Here is a 19,389-nt window from a genome sequence, read left to right as displayed (position 1 = left end):
CTCCAGATATTAATATGGGAACTTCATTTGCTAGCTAGCTAAGTCAGGGACTTATAACAAAACCTTTGTAAACAAAAGATTAAACTGAATCGGGCTTTAGAAAATGAAAGGAAAACAACAGTCAAATAATCACAGATCAGAGTGGGGCTGGTTAGATTGAAATCACTACAGGCTACTGGAGTGGAAAATGTTTAATTGAACTATTTCATTATGCAGGAAGTTTATGTCCCTTTTTCAGATTTTGAAATACTCGCATCTCTCAAGTCTTTTGTCCTCTTTTCTTCTAAGCCCTTCTCCAAAAACAAAAACCTTATACTAAACAGATCCTTTCTGGTTCTGGTGGGCTGGGGTTCACTTGTATGCCAGTACTGGAAATATATCTATATATTGTCACCAATTTTTGATTTATCAATAGCAATGTCATTTCTCATATTTTCTCTAGGCTATTGTTTTCTCTTGTCCATGAGAGAAATATGAATAAAAATCTCAGATTGTGTTTGGCCATTGGTCATAGATGAGATGAGATTGGCAGCCAGTCAAAAGAGATATTCCAAGAGAATAGTAAGCCAAGGTTATATATTAAAGTGGCGATGTTTATCCCAGTTCAATCACACATACCAACAGATGTTTGCTTTTACTACTCTACCTGCAGTAGACTAAGCTATTTAGTCTTCAGTTCAAATACTTCTTGTTATAATAAGCATTAACATCCCCCACCCCCAAAAAAACACATCGTTGATCTTTTCATTTTTCTTCATCCCTAATTTGAAGGTATCAATGCCCTTGACTAATAGTTTGGCTCCTATTGACAGTCTTGCATGTGCAGCACTAATACCCAACCTATGACTGGCCTTCAATTAGAGTGTTATTCAAGTGCACCAAGTATTCCCCACCCTCTCCCCTGTAGCTTTAAGCTAATTAGCATTATTGAGTCAAGAAATATGCATATAATGATAGCTTGGGAAAGGGCAAAGATGAAAGTTCATTTATTATTAAACCCATACATGCTAGAATAGACAAAAAATAAATTTCAATGCACCATACAGGTGCTATTTGGTCTTGTTCCATTTACCATTAATAGAATGATTTATACACTGTAAATATCCTACTGACCTTTGGTAACCGTTCTGGGTCCCCTGGATGCCTTGGAATGACTTTTTGTAATCTTTGAAATCCATAGTCTATGGTTGGTTCATTCAGAGCTGAAGGAGGAAGATGGGTTGAAGGTTAATTTTAAGTTATGCATATCACTTATAATCAGCATTTGTTTTAAAATGCACATATGGGCACACATTGGCACAAGTTGCTGATGGCCACCAAGTAGAGTCCTGCATCCGGTTGGGTACCCAGGGCTACCCGTGAAATACACGCAAAGTGGTTGGGTTTCGGCAGAAAGTCCCAGATTCTCTGGTTGTGCAGGCAGTCCGCAGGTAACCTGAATGGGCATCCAAAAAAGGTGCAAGCTTGATCCCTCCCACCCTCCCCTGTAGTTCTGGTAGATTTTTTTTTCAATTTTTTTGCAGATTCAGAGCTGGAGTGACGTCACTTTCAGTCCAAAGTGACGTCACTTCCAGTTTTGCGTATCCCCAGGTGGGAAGGTTAGTTAGCCTACTGAGGGTCAGCTTGGAGAGCGAATCAGTGCGGGAAAATTAAGGGTTGTAAGTCATGAGTAGCAGGTATGGGTAAGGTACAGGTATAAGAAAATGGACCTGTGCAGGACTCTACACTTTAACTATGCTTTGGCTAATCGACTTGGTTGTAATCAACACACTTGTTCTAACTCCACACAAACTAATGGTCATCAAATTACATAACAATTGGCCTCAATGGATATGTGAGTGACCAAATTACACTGGATACAATGCTTCAAAGTCACTGTACGCAGCCAAAATTCACTAGTTTAATAGATTGAGTCCAACAATCTCCACATAAATTGGATACAAACAATGTCTTTGGATCTAGTTGTCAAATTTGCACCTGATCAGTCACCCATAGCAACCAGTCATCATTAGTCTTGATCAGTCTGATACAGATAGAATAATAAATACAATTAGTCTGTAACTGGCTGCTATGTACAATATTGGTGCAATTGGAAGTGGTGGTGGAGGTACAACATAGCATCTGTTCCTACTGTGCTTGTCTTTTACTTAGTATATCCTTAGGACTACTTTCAGTTATAAAGACATGTACACAACCAGTTTTAGTACAGTTCTCCATTAGCTATTTGATTACCAATGAGTAATACCAAAACTCCATACTTATACAACCTTGCATGTTGCTCGCTTATGCTAGTCATTATTCTGCCATAAGCAAGTCCAGTCTACACTATAATAATATGGAAGTCAAGCATAACATTAAATATATATAATGATATGATGCTTTTATCAAACAGTGTTTTCCATAGATGTATGTGAAACTGGCAATTATGACATATGTCCCGGCTACTGCTTGTTTCAGATTTATCCCTGTGGTCTTTTTTTGTCTAGCATATTGCCTAAGTACAAACCAGGCAGGAGGAGCACTTAATCTTGCAAAGCTTTAATAATCTGTGAATGGCTGACTACAAACTGATGTAGAGCACTATCATTCTACAGCTGCAACCCACCAGCCTCGTGAAATTGCAGGCCACAAACAGTAATTAATCTTTTTTTTACCTTCAAATTGTAATTTTGACTATGAACTGTGCTTGGTCATAAATCAGCGACACATGCTGCTGTGTATGGAGCATGCATCAAGATCCTGACTCGGTTAGACTGCACACATTGTGTTTAACAAGCTTTATAAGAAGTCATAGAGCTTTATTATAGCTGTGGCAGACTCCATACCCAAACTGAGCCTGGAGGCCTAAAGACTACAGTTGGGATGAAAATACTTATTAGTGTATATTACTCCCTAATGCCAAAATCATTTTTAACCAGGCAACTCTCCGGTGAAAGGTGCAATATAAATCAATATATTTTTTTAAAGACTAATAGAGGCTGTCTTGACTTATTCATTACTCAACCTGCAATTTTGTCCATCGCTCGTTAGGTACCATGTAATTTCATGATTAACAACACAAAAAAAATAGTGCATGTGGCGGTGGATGAGGGGCGGATGTGGGTGTGAAGCATTTTTTATTTGTGGCTATAAACCTTGAGAAACATCATACTGTTGCAAAGACTTTTGTTTTAATGTATGCTCTTATTTCAGCTTACTGCATGACCATTACCCAAGTAACACAAGAGTAATGTCAAAAATTTTTTTGATCTTTGCGGGTGAAACTATAGAAATAGGTAGAAGCTTCCTATAATTCTCTATGAAGAACTGAAGGCCCACCGGAGCAAGTACTATGATAGTCCACAGACATCTGTGTTCTCTTGCAACACTCTGATGTACTATAAACTGCACAATTACCATAGAGCAGTGATCCCCAACCAGTAGCTCGCGAGCAACATGTTGCTCACCAACCCCCTTGGATGTTGCTCCCAGTGGCCTCAAAGCAGGTGCTTATTTTTTAATTCCAGGCTTGGAGGCAAATTTTAGTTGTATAAAAACCATGTGTACTGCCAAACAGAGCCTCCTGTAGGCTACCAGTCCACATAGAGGCTACTAAACAGCCAATCACGGCCCTTTTTTTGGCATCCCCATGAATTTTTTCATGCTTGTGTTGCTCTCCAAGTCTTTTTACATTTAAATGTGGCTCACGAGTAAAAAAAGGTTGGGGACCCCTGCCATAGAGGCTCAGCTGTCAGCTGCTCCTGATATTTCGATCACTGAAGAAAGAAAACTTAAGCCATTGAAGATAAAAAAATTCTATTAAGAGGTAGAATCTCTTAAATAAGTCCATGCAGCTCTTTGTTCTTCCATTGCCAAGCTACTTTTTTTTTTTTTTTTTGGAATGAAATAGTTTTTTTTTTAACATATATATCTAGTGTAATTAGCTATCATTCCTAACAAGCACTTATAGTGTTGTATTTATCAAGAGACAACAAGCATCTTGCAAGGCGTCGCATGCATATTAACTCAATAACATGACAGAAAGTTGAAGACTACAATTTGATTTGACATTCCATCATGTATTCCGGAGACAAAGGTCCACACAGAAATGTGAAGTAAGACATTTTCTTGTTAATAAAGAATTGATCCGATGTATTGATTTTACATGACATGGCTTTTGCTGTGATTTCACCCTTCTTTTTCTTCTGCAAATAGTAAGGGCTCCATAGAAAAAAAAAACCTCAGCATATGTGACATGGCAAAAAAAATTTCTAAGCCACTGTAATGCAAATTCCATATGTGCGGGACCTCTTCATAATCAGCTCCATTAATCATCAGAAGCTGTCAACACTGACTTTGGGGACAATCTGTCATGTTCTGTAGGTTTCAGTCTACCCTAGGCTAAAGCTGTGTACTCTAGAAGAGTAGACCCAAGGCTTTATGGAATGCCTTCCTTGACATAAAGGGTAATTAGGCATTATATTACAGTTTTGGTAAAAGGAAAATAGTAGGATCCACATGCAAGTCAGAGTTTCCTCTATATCTACCTAATTACTGTGACTGTTTGACTTAATGAATCTGCTGTGATGAAAGGTGATCAGAAAAGATAGATGGCTTGCTGCTATTGATTTCATGCAAATGGTACTGACAGGGCATAGAGGCTTTAATGCAAGCTTTCAGAAGCTTTATGACTTGTAATAACTTTACTCTTTCATCTCAGAGCAGATATTTCCATTTATTTCAGATGCATTTATGGTACTCGCCGTCTTTGGAATTGTAATTCAATGTTTTCAAGATATGTTTTTGTGTAAAAAAAGAAACTGCATTCCCACTTGTAAACGTATAAGTGATTAGTCCTAACATATGTCAACATTTCAAACAAGGAGGAACTGTGTTTGGAAACCACCTTTTAAGGTGGTGTTATAAATGAAGTTTTTGAGCAGTACACGTGGGACATGAGACTTATGGACAATGTGTTGCGGAAAATGATTTAGGGAAGATGCCTAGGGGCCCATTTACTTAGTTCAAGTGAAGGAATAGAATAAAAAAAACTTGTTTTTTTTGGCTACTTCGACCATCCAATTGGCTACTTCGACCTTCGACTACGACTTCGACTTCGAATCGAACAATTCGAACTAAAAATCGTTCGAATATTAGACCATTCGATAGTCGAAGTACTGTCTCTTTAAAAAAAACTTTGACCCCCTACTTCGCCACCTAAAACCTATTGAGGTGCCATGTTAGCCTATGGGAAAGGTCCCAATAGGCTTTCTATCAATTTTTAGGTCAAAGAAAAATCGTTCGATCGATGGATTAAAATCCTTCGAATCGAACGATTCGAAGGATTTAAAAGTTCAAACGTTTTCGTTCGAACGCTCGATCTAACTATTTGCGCTAAATCCTTCGACTTCGATATTCGAAGGATTTACATTCGGCAGTCGAATATCGAGGGTTAATTAACCCTCGATATTCGACCCTATGTAAATCTGCCCCCTAGTGTAGTTCCAAACACTCTATATCAGGGGTCCCCAACCTTTTTCACCCATGAGCAACATTCAGCTGTAAAAAGAGTTGGGGAGCAACACGAGCATGAAAAATGTTCCTGGGTGGTGCCAAATAAGGGCTGTGATTGGCTATTGATAGCCCCTATGTGGACTTGCAGCCTATAGGAGGCTCTGTTTGGCAGTACATCTGGTTTTTATGCAACCAAAACTTGCCTCCAAGCCAGGAATTCAAAAATAAGCTCCTGCTTTGAGGACCCTGAGAGCAACATCCAAGGGGTTAGGGAGCAACATGTTGCTCACAAGCTACTGGTTGGGGATCACTGCTCTATATGGAAGTATATTTCACAAAGATGTTAACTGTTGTCTTCACATATATTTAGGTTTGTTGAGCAAAAGAAAACTTCCATTGCCAAGTGTGCTATGCTGTCCTGGTAAATATCCAATGAACTGATGTGATCAAGAGCTTGTAGGCTTTACATTCATTATTATAAGGTTTAGAGCACTTAACTGGAATCTCAGTCTGTGTGTATAGGCCAGGGCTGATATTTAACCTTAGAACCTTTATGGAGAAGCAGTGATGCTAATGGCATGTCAGAAAAGAGATTTGGGTAACTTGGGTAAATGATGTTGTTTTGTTTGTAATGACATTGCTTTCAAAGTGCCTCGTGTAATCATGGCTGTAGCTTTTGAAGTTGAGCTTGCTTAATGATGTCTGCACAATTTAATGGCAAACTACAGCAATTTCACTTGTAGGCAACTGTTTTATAATGAATAGGGCCTACATTGTGGCTATGGTGATTTTGAGTATTTTTAGGGTTAATTGCATCAAGATAAATTAAAGTAACCTCAAAGAGAAAATCCTATAGACACAGACCATTGCTAAGTTTTCTTGCCTTACATATTTTAATACAAAGGATGGGGAAGAGATATTATCCATTCATTGTAAACAGGGGTGCAAAAATGCTGCTCCTGGTACTTTAAGAGCGAATTTCCAGGGGAGAGGGGGCAGCAGCAACTGCTACTGCCTCAGGCGGCGAAGGGGCCAGGATCAGCCCTGATTGTAAAGCATGTTTTAGGTATCACCATTTGTATTGCATCCATAAAACTCTTATCAATCTTTATCAGACTCACAGATCAGCTAAACCTTGAAAAATGCAACAGACTTCAGCCTTAGGTGAGACACCCATGGGGGGGCAAATGAGTTCTGAAGTGGCACTTTAGTCTCTATCAATTTTCCGATAATTTTTTTCCATATGAGCAGCATTGTTTGTAATTTATTTTTTCTGTTTCCTTTGACTTGCCTGCAACTAATACTAAAACTGCAAGCAGATCTAACTCCCACAGATCAGAGCAAATAAAAAACAAAAAAAAAAAACTAACTCCCCGCTGCTTGACAAAATGAGGAGCAGGAGAGACTTCACTGGTAAAATCTTCAAGTAAAGTAGAAAACATAAGACCTTTCGCACACATCTAATAAATCCTTAGTGTGTCGAGTTTACAAGCCAAGAGTCCAGCCGAGCCAGGGCAAAGCGTTGGCACGTCCCAGTCACAGAGTACTGAGCTAGGCCAATCAATACTACTTTCCTGTTTTAGAACTGGGTAATTATGAGGTGGAGAGATTGCCTGACCTTTCACCTGCACTGCATTACTTTGCTGATATTAAGATAAATTGCCTGATTTTGGGTAAACATATGCTGCAATTCAAACTGTCAGCACTGGTTTGCTCAGGGATAATTTGTATTGATCTCCCAGCTTCTTCCCAATTTTGCTTACTGACCTCGTGGATAATTAGAGAAGGAGCCTTGGGTAACTTTAAAGTCATGGATTTAAAAAAAATATTTATATTCAAAATTTTCAAAAATTATAGAATGAGACTTTGGGTTCTAATAAGCATTTTTCAGTTTGTGTGTGTTTATATATGTCAACACTCTGGGTCTGTATAAACAATACTTTCACATGGAAGTGTGCATGGTATCAAATTTATATTAAAAATAAATTCTAGGGGAATATTATAGGTTTTACATTTTACAGTTTTACATTTTTACAAACATGTGGCCAATTAAATCCCTTTCCGCACATGAGCATTTGATATGTTGCAAAACATCAATAATTTCTAATAACAATATTGTCTATGTAAAGAATAAGTCAATTAAAAATTGCACACACCTATGGCATCATCTAGTATGCTGGGGTCCTGGGTTTCTGCATATAAGGGTTATTTTCATAATAAAAATGTTATAGGGGTTATGTACTAACTTCATCACGAAAAATTCCCATTGACTTATATGCAACCTCGACAGGTCTGAGATGCCATATTTTCTGATTCAGACTTTTTCATCCTCTGGGTTTATTAAATTCCGGGAAAAAATATTTTTTTTTTTTTTACAAAATCAGGTTTTTAAAAATTCACAGATTTTTCGGAATTTACTAAACCCCGAGTATGGAAAAGTCTGAATCAGAAAATATGGCATCTCAAACCTGTCAAGGTTGCATATAAGTCAATGGGAGAAGTCCCAATGATTTTTTGATGTGCTCTTGGTTTCATGCAATAACTCGAATTTTTCAGAGTTTTCGGGTTAAAAATCCAAAAAAATCATGAATCTGAAAATATTGTGAAGATCTGATTTTCTATTTCCCTCGAAGCAAATAATTGAGATAAATTTGGACTTTGATAAATAACCCCCTGTGTCTTAATGGATACAAAAAATAATGGCCTGGGTCAAGGTACTTCTTCCATAAAAATGTAATCAACCCAGCCTTGGAGAGCGCCATACTGCTATATTTTATCATTACCCCAAGTAAACTGGACTAAAAGTACTATATTGAGAATGGACACCACCCAGGGCGGCACCGAGGATACTTGGAAAGGTTATAAAACATAACAGTGTTGTATTCACTGGGGAATTAACCCAGACCTGGAATTGCCTGACCCAGAAGATTCTAACATTAAAACATTATTAATAAGCAATTGGGGTGTTTTGACTTCAATAGTGATTTTCGTGCTATAGTTAAACCAAGTAAAGCTACTGATATACAGTATTTACATTTAATTCCCACCTATATATTAAAAAAAATGTATTGATTTTACAATTTCCTGCCTCCCCCCCCCCAAAAAAAAATAACTCAATCAAAGAACGGCAAATAATTACTCAGACAGTTGTAAAATGTAAGATTTACATTTAGATTAGTAGGCTGTTGTACCACAACTAATAAAACATGCCTTCCATATGAAATATCTCTCTATATTAACTATGCCATAAGATATTAACATTCTCCCTTTAATGGGAGGCCTTTTATCTGTTTCAAATACATTATTTGCCCTTTTCGAGATAAACTGTATTAATATCCATTTGAGTAGGCTACGGTGGCCTAATGCATAGTAATTTTTGTCGGAGAGCTTTTATTTTAGAATAAGAAAATTACACAGCAATAAAATCTGAATGAATAAGAGGCGAGCATAGCAGGAATCGCTTTGTATGCCAAATGAGGCAAGCAATCAGACAACCTCTGAAAGAGCCAGATATCCTGTTATCATATGCAGGCTAGTATCCAGACTGGGTCAAACAAATAGGGTCTGACATGACCAAATACACTCAATGAATCCTACATGCAGAAATAGCCTACAGCTCAAGAAGGATACATATTTAAATACATCTGAGTGCTCTGGAGTTAATCTGGTTGCTTTACATGCATTAAACCATAACAGAAGAAACATTCTAAATATTTAAGTCATTCCACTGTACTGGGGGGATTAATCATACCGCAATTGATAAAATTTTAACGCTCGGTGATGTGAGTTGAGCTTGGGATTGCTGGAGCTAATGTGGCAGCAGAGAACAGTATCAGGCTTGCAGCTGTGCCCAGAAATTATTCAATCTGCCAACTACAAAAGGGGAATATACCAATAGGCGAGAGGGGGAGGTGTTTTCTTCCCCTGACAGGACTTATTCCCTGTTCATTTGGAAGACTTTGCCAATTACATGGACCTCAAAGTCTTTATATAATGATTATAATGTAATTGTTCGCACATCGAGATGTTTTTCTTTGTTGTTTTTCTTTCCGGGTTATAATGTTAAAGTTGAACTGAGAGTATTCAATTTACAGAACCCGTTATAAAAGTTCCTATAACCAGCTCCTTATTGCTTGGCAACTACTCTTAACCAAACCAGCAGCTTACTGGTCCATGTATAGAGACAAAACATTGCTCTCCTTGAACAATACCTGAACTTAGCTCATTTACATAATGACCCATAAAAATCACCTGTGATCAGGTTGTTGTACCAATTGCCCCTCCATTGAAGGATGTGATTTTCTGCAAAGGGGGAACGCCCTCCGAAACGTTGTTTGACGCAATAAACACCAGCCTCTTGCTTCTTCACATTGGACCATTGGGAGTGCCATCTCCCTTAAGCTGGCCATAGACACAAAGATCTGATCGTACGAATCGAGGATTCGTACGATTTTCGGAACGTGTGTGGAGAGTCCCGAAATTTTTCGTCCGGCGGAGATCGGTCGTTTGGTCGATCGGACAGGTTAGAAAATTTCTGTCGGCTGCCGATAATATCTCTGCGTGTATTGCCGATCGTACGATTTTCAGTGGGAGACTGTCACTAGTGTTGTCAGACATAAGTATCGTACGATTGCTGTCAGGGGCAGAACATTGGGTGATCTGTTCTTATTTGATCGGAATGGTAAAGACTTTGATCTGAATGGTTAGTGGAGGGTCGGGAGATGGGAAAGTCCGATCGTACGATGATTCGTACGATCGGATCTTTGCATCTATGGCCAGCTTTAGGCTTTGGGCACCAGGGGTATTCGCTTGAAGGGCCTGAGTGTTCGCGTGATTTCTCTGCACTATTTCCTGCAAAGCAACCTGGTCATACCAGAAGTTCCAGACATGTATGACCAGCTTCACTTCAGTATTTGAGGCAAAGAGGGGGAAAATATTCTTGTCAAATGTAGACTAACCAATACAGCTTTGAGTATATTTGACTTGATCTTAGACTGCAAACTCAAGGTTTACCCCCCTCCTTTTTCCAGTGAATCTCTTTAGTTATTCATTGGACAGGAATAACAAGGATCAGTCATTCCTATGATTTATATTGACAGAACTGAATGGTCTTACCATGGTTCTATTAAACAACATGAATTCTACAGCTATTGCTTGACTTCTCCGTAGTAATTGTTATCAAGTTGAAAGGAGAATATTACCAACTCTTCCCTTCAGCTTGTGTGAACTTAAGTCAGATTGGCCAGACTCTCATACATAGCTTTGTCCTTTCCACAAACTGACCAGCCATTCCCAGCATTCCATTTCAATTCTATCATTACACAAATTAAGAAAAAAGAAAAGATTGAAATGCAGGAAGAGGGTCTCTTTCAGCACCGACAGTCTATTGTTTTTAGCAAGTATGAGGCCAGAAAAGAAATATAATAAAATCAGCATTTGACACTCATTTTCCTTGGGACTGAAAAAACCTCACTACTACAACAACAGTAATAACAGGAAGACATTTATTTGCTTCATTCCAGCTGCTGGTTTCAGCTATTAAACGAGTTCCAGTTGCATTTCAATAATGATCATCTTCCTGTAACTTCCAAATCATGCATTTGTCATAATGCAGTCGTTTTCTAGTTACAAACAGATCCTTGTAATGAGGCAGTTTTTCACATTAGCCGCCTAACTACATAATGACAGCAACTGCAGATCCTTTTTAAAGGACAAGAAAGAGCTTCAATTAAAACTGGGTGGTGGGGGGGAGGTTGTAAAAAGGATTACAACCATTCTAGCTAATGGGGAGACCCATAAGAAGTCAATAGTGGCTTGGAAACTGTCACCTGCCTGGATCAACACAAGTTGTGTAAAAATTAAATAAAGTCAAATTAAATTGCTCGCTTTAGAGACATGCCTCTAGAGCAGTGATCCCCAACCAGTAGCTCGTGAGCAACATGTTGCTCCCCAACCCCTTGGATGTTGCTCCCAGTGGCCTCAAAGCAGCTGCTTATTTTTGAATTCCAGGCTTGGAGATAAGTTTTGGTGCATAAAAAACAGTGTCACTGCCAACCAGAGCCTCAATGTAGGTTGACAATCCACATAAGGGCTACCAAATGGCCAATCGCAGCACTTATTTGGCACCCCAAGAACATTTTTCATGCTAGTGTTGCTCCCCAACTCCTTTTAGTTCTGAATGTTGCTCACGGGTTCAAAAGGTTGGGGATCCCTGCTCTAGAGGGTGTTGGGGATTTCAGTGACAAAGTGCTGTTTACTGACATGTAGTTTACACATTAACCAGCTGAATGCAAAAGGGGTTTAATAAAAAAAAAAAAACGCCAACCGCAATTTTATCACCTTGAGGTTATTAAATGTCCTACTGATAAATGACTTAGTGAACTTGACCAGTGATGATGTAGAGAAGGTCTTTTTCTTGACCGGTTCACAAGAGAAATGTTGAATAAAAAAGCCATGCAACTGACCTGGCATTAAACTCCCCTTTGACTACATTACCTTTATCTTAAAATCTTCATCATTTAACTTCAAAAAAGCATGAAACAATGTCTGAAACTGCCTTTGTGCCCCTTATTTTTAAGCTTGGAAATGATGTTGTTTTCCACTTTATCATCCACTGTCTCTACCAAGTGCATTTCATCTAAGAAATTCAGATGCTTGGGAAATTAAAATTTCAAAGATCTGCTGCAGCTAAAAAAAAAAATCAATGTGGAAAGATCAATGCTCATAGAAATTTCATGAACTTTGAACCGATGTGGGCATGATGATGAGAAGTGGTTGGAATCCTAGGTAGCTGATAGTTCCAGGCGCAGATGAATTACAGCCTATGGGGCTAAGAAGCGGTATACATTTCGCTTTAATATTTTGTCAGACAAAAAAAAATAATTTTTAGTCTATTTCAGTAACAAGACCATATAGGAAAAAAAATTATCCTTTCAGAGGTGACTTGTAGTACCTGCACTTGGTAATAGCACCTAATGCTTTGTAGATTAACACTGCACAGAAATGAAATCAGTTCCCCTTTGAAGCCGATCGCAGGTGCAAATTAATATTGTAAAATGAAGATCAATACATGGACAGGGCAAAATCAATAGCGGCTAAATTATTGCTGCATTTTCCTCCTCATTCAAGATGAGTTGTGTTTTCCTCTCAAAGTCAATACTTTGCAGCTTTTCTCATTAATTTCTCAATAAATTTGGCAATGAATTTCAATCACAGAACTCGGCAGGATAAGCCAAGCATAGTGCGGTGCATAGGAAACACAATGAAATGGAAGGCCTGAAATGCATCACTCATTTCAAGGCAGTCTTGCTTGTTGAAGCAGGACTAATATCCTTGACTTACTACGACTAAAACCTACAGGCTATTACAACCTGTTTAGTGTTAAAATGTAGAAGAGGATTTGATCTGATTCTTTTTCAGAGAGTTGAGTCGAATTGTTCCGTAAAGATGTCTGACATTTTTCTAACCTTTCTTTTCTTGTAGGCACCTTATATTTATTGACACCTGTTGTTATAACAGCAGGAGGGAAAGACTTACTTTAATACGACACTAATTCTAAAGCATAGAAACCTGGCTTAGGAAAACCTGAACACTGGGAAATGTCATGGGTTGGGTTATTCTAGCGGTGGCTTAGGTTGTATTAAGACAGTTAAATGATGGCTTTATCAATTACTTTTGAATATAGCAGTCTGAAAATTATTGGTTGAATCTTAAATCTTCTTAGCTTTGCTACCTATAATAGATAGATGATAGATGATAGATAGATAGATAGATAGATAAACACTTGAATTAATTGCTGGGCTTATACCAGCCACCCAACAAATATATTAACTGCCCATTTCATATTTTCCCACTTAGAGACCAAATTGGTTTTCTACAGGGTTGTGGCTGGAAAGCCTGAGCTTGACGAACTTTTATATTTCTCAATTACTGTGTAACTACTATGCATCTGTAATGACTTCTGTGTTATAAGCCTTAATTTGATAGGTCAGGACTGTCTTTATTTTCTACAAATCTTTCTACAAACGTTCTGAGCACCAACGTGAAGTTCTAAACAGCAAATACAAATTAATATATTAAATGATGATGATAATATTGTAAAAATAGACAGGCTAGTTTTTTAATCCACAAGAACTCTAGTTTCAAAGATAAAATAACATTTTGCTTTAAGCCTCAGCCTCCTCATTGAAGTTTAGTTCAATAGATAGGACTTTTTATTACATGATGCTCTATAGCTGTAGGGCTGACACTGGTAACTGTTTGCTCAAATTGCTCTAATAAACCATACTCAAACGCCTTGTGTCAAGGGTGTAAACATACTGTAATTATTTGGGTGCAAACCAATCCTTGTAGTGAGGGGAACTGGGCTGTAATCATTTCTGTGCCTGTTGTCGCATCTTGCATGCAGCCATTTCATCTTTTCTATGCAAAAGGGGAAAAATACACCCAATTTTTATATAAGATTTGCATTCACTTTCTAGAAGTGTTTATTAAAACATATTGGTTTAGGCCATCCTACACAGGTCATCTCCTATATCCTTATATATGTAACTACTTATGAGGGTTTGAATGTAAAAAAAAAAACCCTTTCTGTGCTCTCCAATAGAAGACTGGCCTTTGGTGGATAATCATAAAACTTGATAAAAAAGACCTTTAAATACGGTAATATTTATTAGGCATCATGTATTGCTTTCTAAATTCATAAACTATCCTTGTTAGTTAAGTCAACCTCTATAAGACCAGATAATTCTTAAAGGGATCCTGTCATCGGAAAACATGTTTTTTTCAAAACGCATCAGTTAATAGTGCTACTCCAGCAGAATTCTGCACTGAAATTCATTTCTCAAAAGAGCAAACAGATTTTTTTATATTCAATTTTGAAATTTGACATGGGGCTAGACATTTTGTCAATTTCCCAGCTGCCCCTGGTCATGTGACTTGTGCCTGCACTTTAGGAGAGAAATGATTTCTGGCAGGCTGCTGTTTTTCCTCAATGTAACTGAATGTGTCTCAGCGGGACATGGGTTTTTACTATTGAGTGTTGTTCTTAGATCTACCAGGCAGCTGTTATCTTGTGTTAGGGAGCTGCTATCTGGTTACCTTCAAATTGTTCTTTTGTTTGGCTGCTGGGGGGGAAAAGAGAGGGGGGTGATATCACTCCAACTTGCAGAACAGCAGTAAAGAGTGATTGAAGTTTATCAGAGCACAAGTCACATGACTTGGGGCAGCTGGAAAATTGACAAAATGTCTAGCCCCATGTCAGATTTCAACATTGAATATAAAAAAATCTGTTTGCTCTTTTGAGAAATGAATTTTAGTGCAGAATTCTGCTGGAGCAGCACTATTAACTGATTCATTTTGAAAAAAATGTTTTTTCCCATGACAGTATCCCTTTAAGTAAAAATAATCATATACAAGCAAACATTGGCTGCCAACTCTGCTTTCTGGACCTTGCATGGGCACCACATTAACCCCTTACCTAATCATTATATGATCAAATATCTAATTCAGATATATACTGAATATTAATCAGAACCGCTAACCAAGAACTGCATCAGACCATAGACCAACACAGTGACCAATCATCTCCCTGATGGCACTTATGTGGCCCAAAATTAGCAAAGATCCATTTACTGGCCAACCTACACAAGGCTATCTTTCTATATTAAAATAAAAACTGCTTTTAAAACGATTCTTTGGACTAGCTGATACTTTCCATGGTAATTACACCGGTTTATACTTACTGTGTGATTATGAGCAAGTAATACAAGGCAAAATAAACCATTTCTGTCCATTTTATGCCTGCCGTAATAAAAGTAAATATCCCATTTAATATTTGTAAAATCAGAATATGCCACAAATTCAACTAAAAGCCTCATTAACAAAATGATTGCCTATGTAAATCTAAACATTGTGCAGTAAAATAAAATTGGAACAATTTAATGTCTTTACCATAAAGCCCAATGCTAAATTACCTCCTTGTAAACTGCATACCAGTCATGAAACAAAACAGCAGGGGGTCTGTTCTATGCTGAGTGGTGGCTTTTTTTTTTCTTAATTATTTTTCAGAACATAAGGTAACATGATCATGTTATGGCTTCTTAATGTGTCCATAATAATAGAATCATTTTTTTTGCTTTCGTGCCTTTCTGAATATTAAAAGCTTCTTGTTCTCTTTGAGAGTATTTCGAAACAGATCGGATAGATTGATATTTTGTATTTAGAACATGGATGTGAATGTGATACTTTAGTTGAAAATATTACATAGTTTGTAATTATTTATTTTTATAGACCTCCCCACACCACATTGATTGATTAAAACATATATGACCCTTTGTCCTTATTTTTCCCCCCCTTTAAGATAAATGACTGTCTACTCATGGCTACACTATGTCAAATTCGGCTCAGCAGAGTCAATACCATCACCTTGACTTGGGAAGTTGTTGATTTATCTGTTTCTCTTCTGTCCAGAGTTGCCACAACTTATAAAAAAAAGTACAATAAACAACCTATTATGAAACATACAGAGGACCTTTTGGTTGCTGCCATACGTGGGGGTGGAGTGGGGACGGCTAGAAATAAAATAAAGTATTCTCTGATGATAGACAAATGTATCTTGTTAGCAGCAGCAAAAAAGAGCTTGACTTCTTCTAATAACAAAAAGGCCATGCTGGTCACTATGGGCGCAGAGACGAAGTACCCTGTCACCGTCTTGCTTGGGAAATTAGCAAATAACGTTTCCTTTCCTTGATAAATGGCAGACAATCCTCTCTCACCAATCATTTTTAACATTTTGATGCATGCCTACGATCCCGCTGGAGGAACACCAAAGTTTACTGGCCCTCAATTTTCAGATGATGAATGGAACGCTGGCAATGTGCGATTTCTATATGAGGTATAGTTCATTTTAAGCAATTCTGGTAAATGGGTGTCACTGATTAAGACAAATCGTCTGCTTGTGCAATAGCACAAATGGTATGTCTTATTCCTCAGACCTCCTCTGAGGCACAGAGAGAGCAGGTACAAAATATAAAAATTCAAAGTTATCGAACCATTCATTATAGAGAGTGTCCTTTATGTCACGTTATACGGTTGATGGTAAAATAGATGAAACAGATACTTAAATTGTAAGTATGCTTGGCTCAATTATTGATACTTTTGATTGTCAAGCTGTGCCCCCCCCCCCCGTTGCTTCATTTAAAGGAGTCTACAAACAAAGGGCATCAATTCATTTATATTTCATGCAGACAACTAATATCATTGTCAGCATGATCAATGTATAAGCAATGAAGAAAAATAACAGGCAACAGTTACAAACTGCTGGGGTACAACAGAAAGAGGAATGGATGCAACAAGATCAAAGCAATTATCTGTGAAGCAGAGTCAACTGTTATAGATTTCAACTCCAAGCATGCTCAGGAAGTTGTTATCGTTGTGCCCACCTGATGCACCCTATACGCCTAAAGTGGATCCAATAAGGGAGCATAGCAAAATATACTTCCATGGAAATGCAGAAAGCCATATTGTAACTTAGTGAAGTGATGTGCTGTGCATAATCAACAGGCTGTGATTCATGATTAATCACAGGCTTGTGAAGAGTGGTCTAATGGCCATGCAAGAAGGCCAATCTCAGTGTGTGGGGGTAAAATTGCATATATAGAATGCACATGCCTGATGTACAGTATATACAAGATGTATCCAAAAAACTACACAGTGTAATAAGTTCATTAGTATACAGGGAGCTTATCATAAAAGCAACCTTGGTTCCACATACCTTGGTAGACATGCTACAGGAATAGACATTGAAGAAACAATCATACTGTAGAAAATGATATGAGATGTAGAATAAAATCAGCAGCCATTGGCTCTGTCAGTACAAATTATTTATTTAAAGAGCACTGACCCACAAGACAGATAGTTTGTCTTGGCTGCAGTGGTAAGAAGCTATCGACTCTAAACGGTGTAAGTGTGTTATTGGCTGTATCGCAATTGAATGCATACAAAAGATTGTTAAACTGGTCAGTTCTCTTGTTTTTCAAGTGGTATCAGATCTGTGCTTTGTGTCATTTATTGCAGAGTATTACTTATTACTTGTATGAATTTTATTATGAACTGTTCCTTAAATTCCAAAGATAGCTTAGGACAATGATGTTGAATTGACTACCCTCTAGCATCCAGCTCTCTAGTTGATTGCCCTCTATATCACATGTTCAAGGGATGGATTATAATAAGTCATGATGTCCTACAGGCTGGGATCCTAATAAGCGCTTAACAAGTCATATGTAGCCTGTGTGCCTCCAGTAAGACAAATCTGCTCTAGCAAATTGCAACCTTCCCTATCTCCAGGGAGCCATTTGCTTTCTGACAATGCTGGAAATTATACTTTACAACTACTAGCAGTGCATGTGTGTTTACCTCCCCATCTTAAGGTATAAAGATTGGTTTAAAAATCTACAAACCAGTGATGTTAGGAAAAGCCATGTGCACAACAAATGCATATATGAACAAGCTGCCTTGTTCCTGAGAATTCATCCCCTGTTAAATCTTTCATCACCTTAGAAGGAGACTCTGGAAAGTAATTGGGTTAAGACTAAAGATCAACTGTTGGCAGCTACAGCTACTTGAAAGTAACCCTATCCATGCACTGATGTAGAAGACCTTACTATACTTTTCATAAGAAATATGTACACTCTACACTAGTATACTAGATGCGACCAGATAATTAATATTGATTAATCAAATTCTAGGAATTGTAATGCTGCAATGGCAAATTCTGCAACTCATTCGGAGCGTTTCTGTTGATTGTTACACAACCAGTATCAGATTGGCCTTCTGCGGTGTGGAGAAATGGCCCAGTTGGCTCCAATGGTACTGCCTAAACAAACTTGAAAACAGGACCTTCTTCTCCATCTGATTACTGTGAAAGTGACTTCTTCTCCACTATCCTTGAGTTGCAGATGACTGCTATTTTACTGGATGTTGAAAAGGACTAAACTCCAGTGAGGTTAAGAGGAAGCCATGAAGTCATGGACAGATAGGATTGAACACACTGGGGGAATTGGCAAGGTTAGTCAAGCATCGGCGAGGTATTTAAGGACAAAGAAATAATCTTTCTTTGAGCTGGGCTGTTAGCTATAAGTGCATTAAGGGGCTCTGATATACATTGGTGGTTTTGTAAAATGTTCTGCAAAGGTAGTGAAGGCAAGTATAATGCTCTTATACTGAGGCACTGAGATATGCATTGTCCTGAAGGAGCATTTAGGGCTCTTGGAGAACCAAATGGATGCTGAATAGTTTGCAAGGTAGATAGACTATGCAAAGATATTCAGCTCAAACCGGCATTGGGTCTATGCAATTGTTTAAAAGAACATTTAGGGAGTAATTAACTGATGGTTCCCTCTATCCAAATTTCTTCTAAATTCAAAAACATTTCATTATATATTAATATTATATAAAATGCCTCTTTAGACAAAAAAATGTTCACATGCCTAGAAAAATGCAATAAACACTTTTGTAAAATAAATAATCACAAGCCATAACACTAAAATATATATTTTTTTTAAAAAAATCATGATTTTTTTTTGTATATTTCGGTAAGGGTAGAAACAATTTTGTAAATGAAAAAGAACTGCCATAAAAGCTTAAGAGGATCGAGCAGTATAATATTTCAATGCTGTAATGAACCTTTAAACAAAAATCCCATTTTGTGCATGATTTGCATGCTGTAAAATTCTGAGTTGAATATAATGTTATCTAAGTACCAGTGTATTGTAGCTTGTTCACTACCATCTAGAAGCCAATTTACTATTAACTGGCAATTACATACAGAATGATTGTTAATTCTTCGCCTAAGTGCTAGCTGCTTGAAAAATGTTATCACCCTCTAATTTCTGACCT

The 19,389-nt window shown here is 37.7% G+C and overlaps 1 protein-coding gene across 20 annotated transcripts in view; it reads right to left on the bottom strand.

Moving 5' to 3' along the window:
- Positions 1-19,389, bottom strand: part of ebf3.S (EBF transcription factor 3 S homeolog) — a 144,093-nt gene that overhangs the window by 16,316 nt on the left and 108,388 nt on the right. For all 20 annotated transcript variants that reach the window (XM_018227384.2, XM_041570897.1, XM_041570898.1 and 17 more), the window contains exon 11: positions 1,114-1,202. In XM_018227384.2, coding sequence (XP_018082873.2) covers positions 1,114-1,202 — 89 coding nt within the window. The remainder of the gene's footprint in view (positions 1-1,113; positions 1,203-19,389) is intronic.

The sequence above is a fragment of the Xenopus laevis genome, chromosome 7S, assembly GCF_017654675.1.
Source record: "Xenopus laevis strain J_2021 chromosome 7S, Xenopus_laevis_v10.1, whole genome shotgun sequence".
Classification (NCBI taxonomy): domain Eukaryota; kingdom Metazoa; phylum Chordata; class Amphibia; order Anura; family Pipidae; genus Xenopus; species Xenopus laevis.
This window is presented reverse-complemented; position numbering and strand designations above follow the sequence as displayed.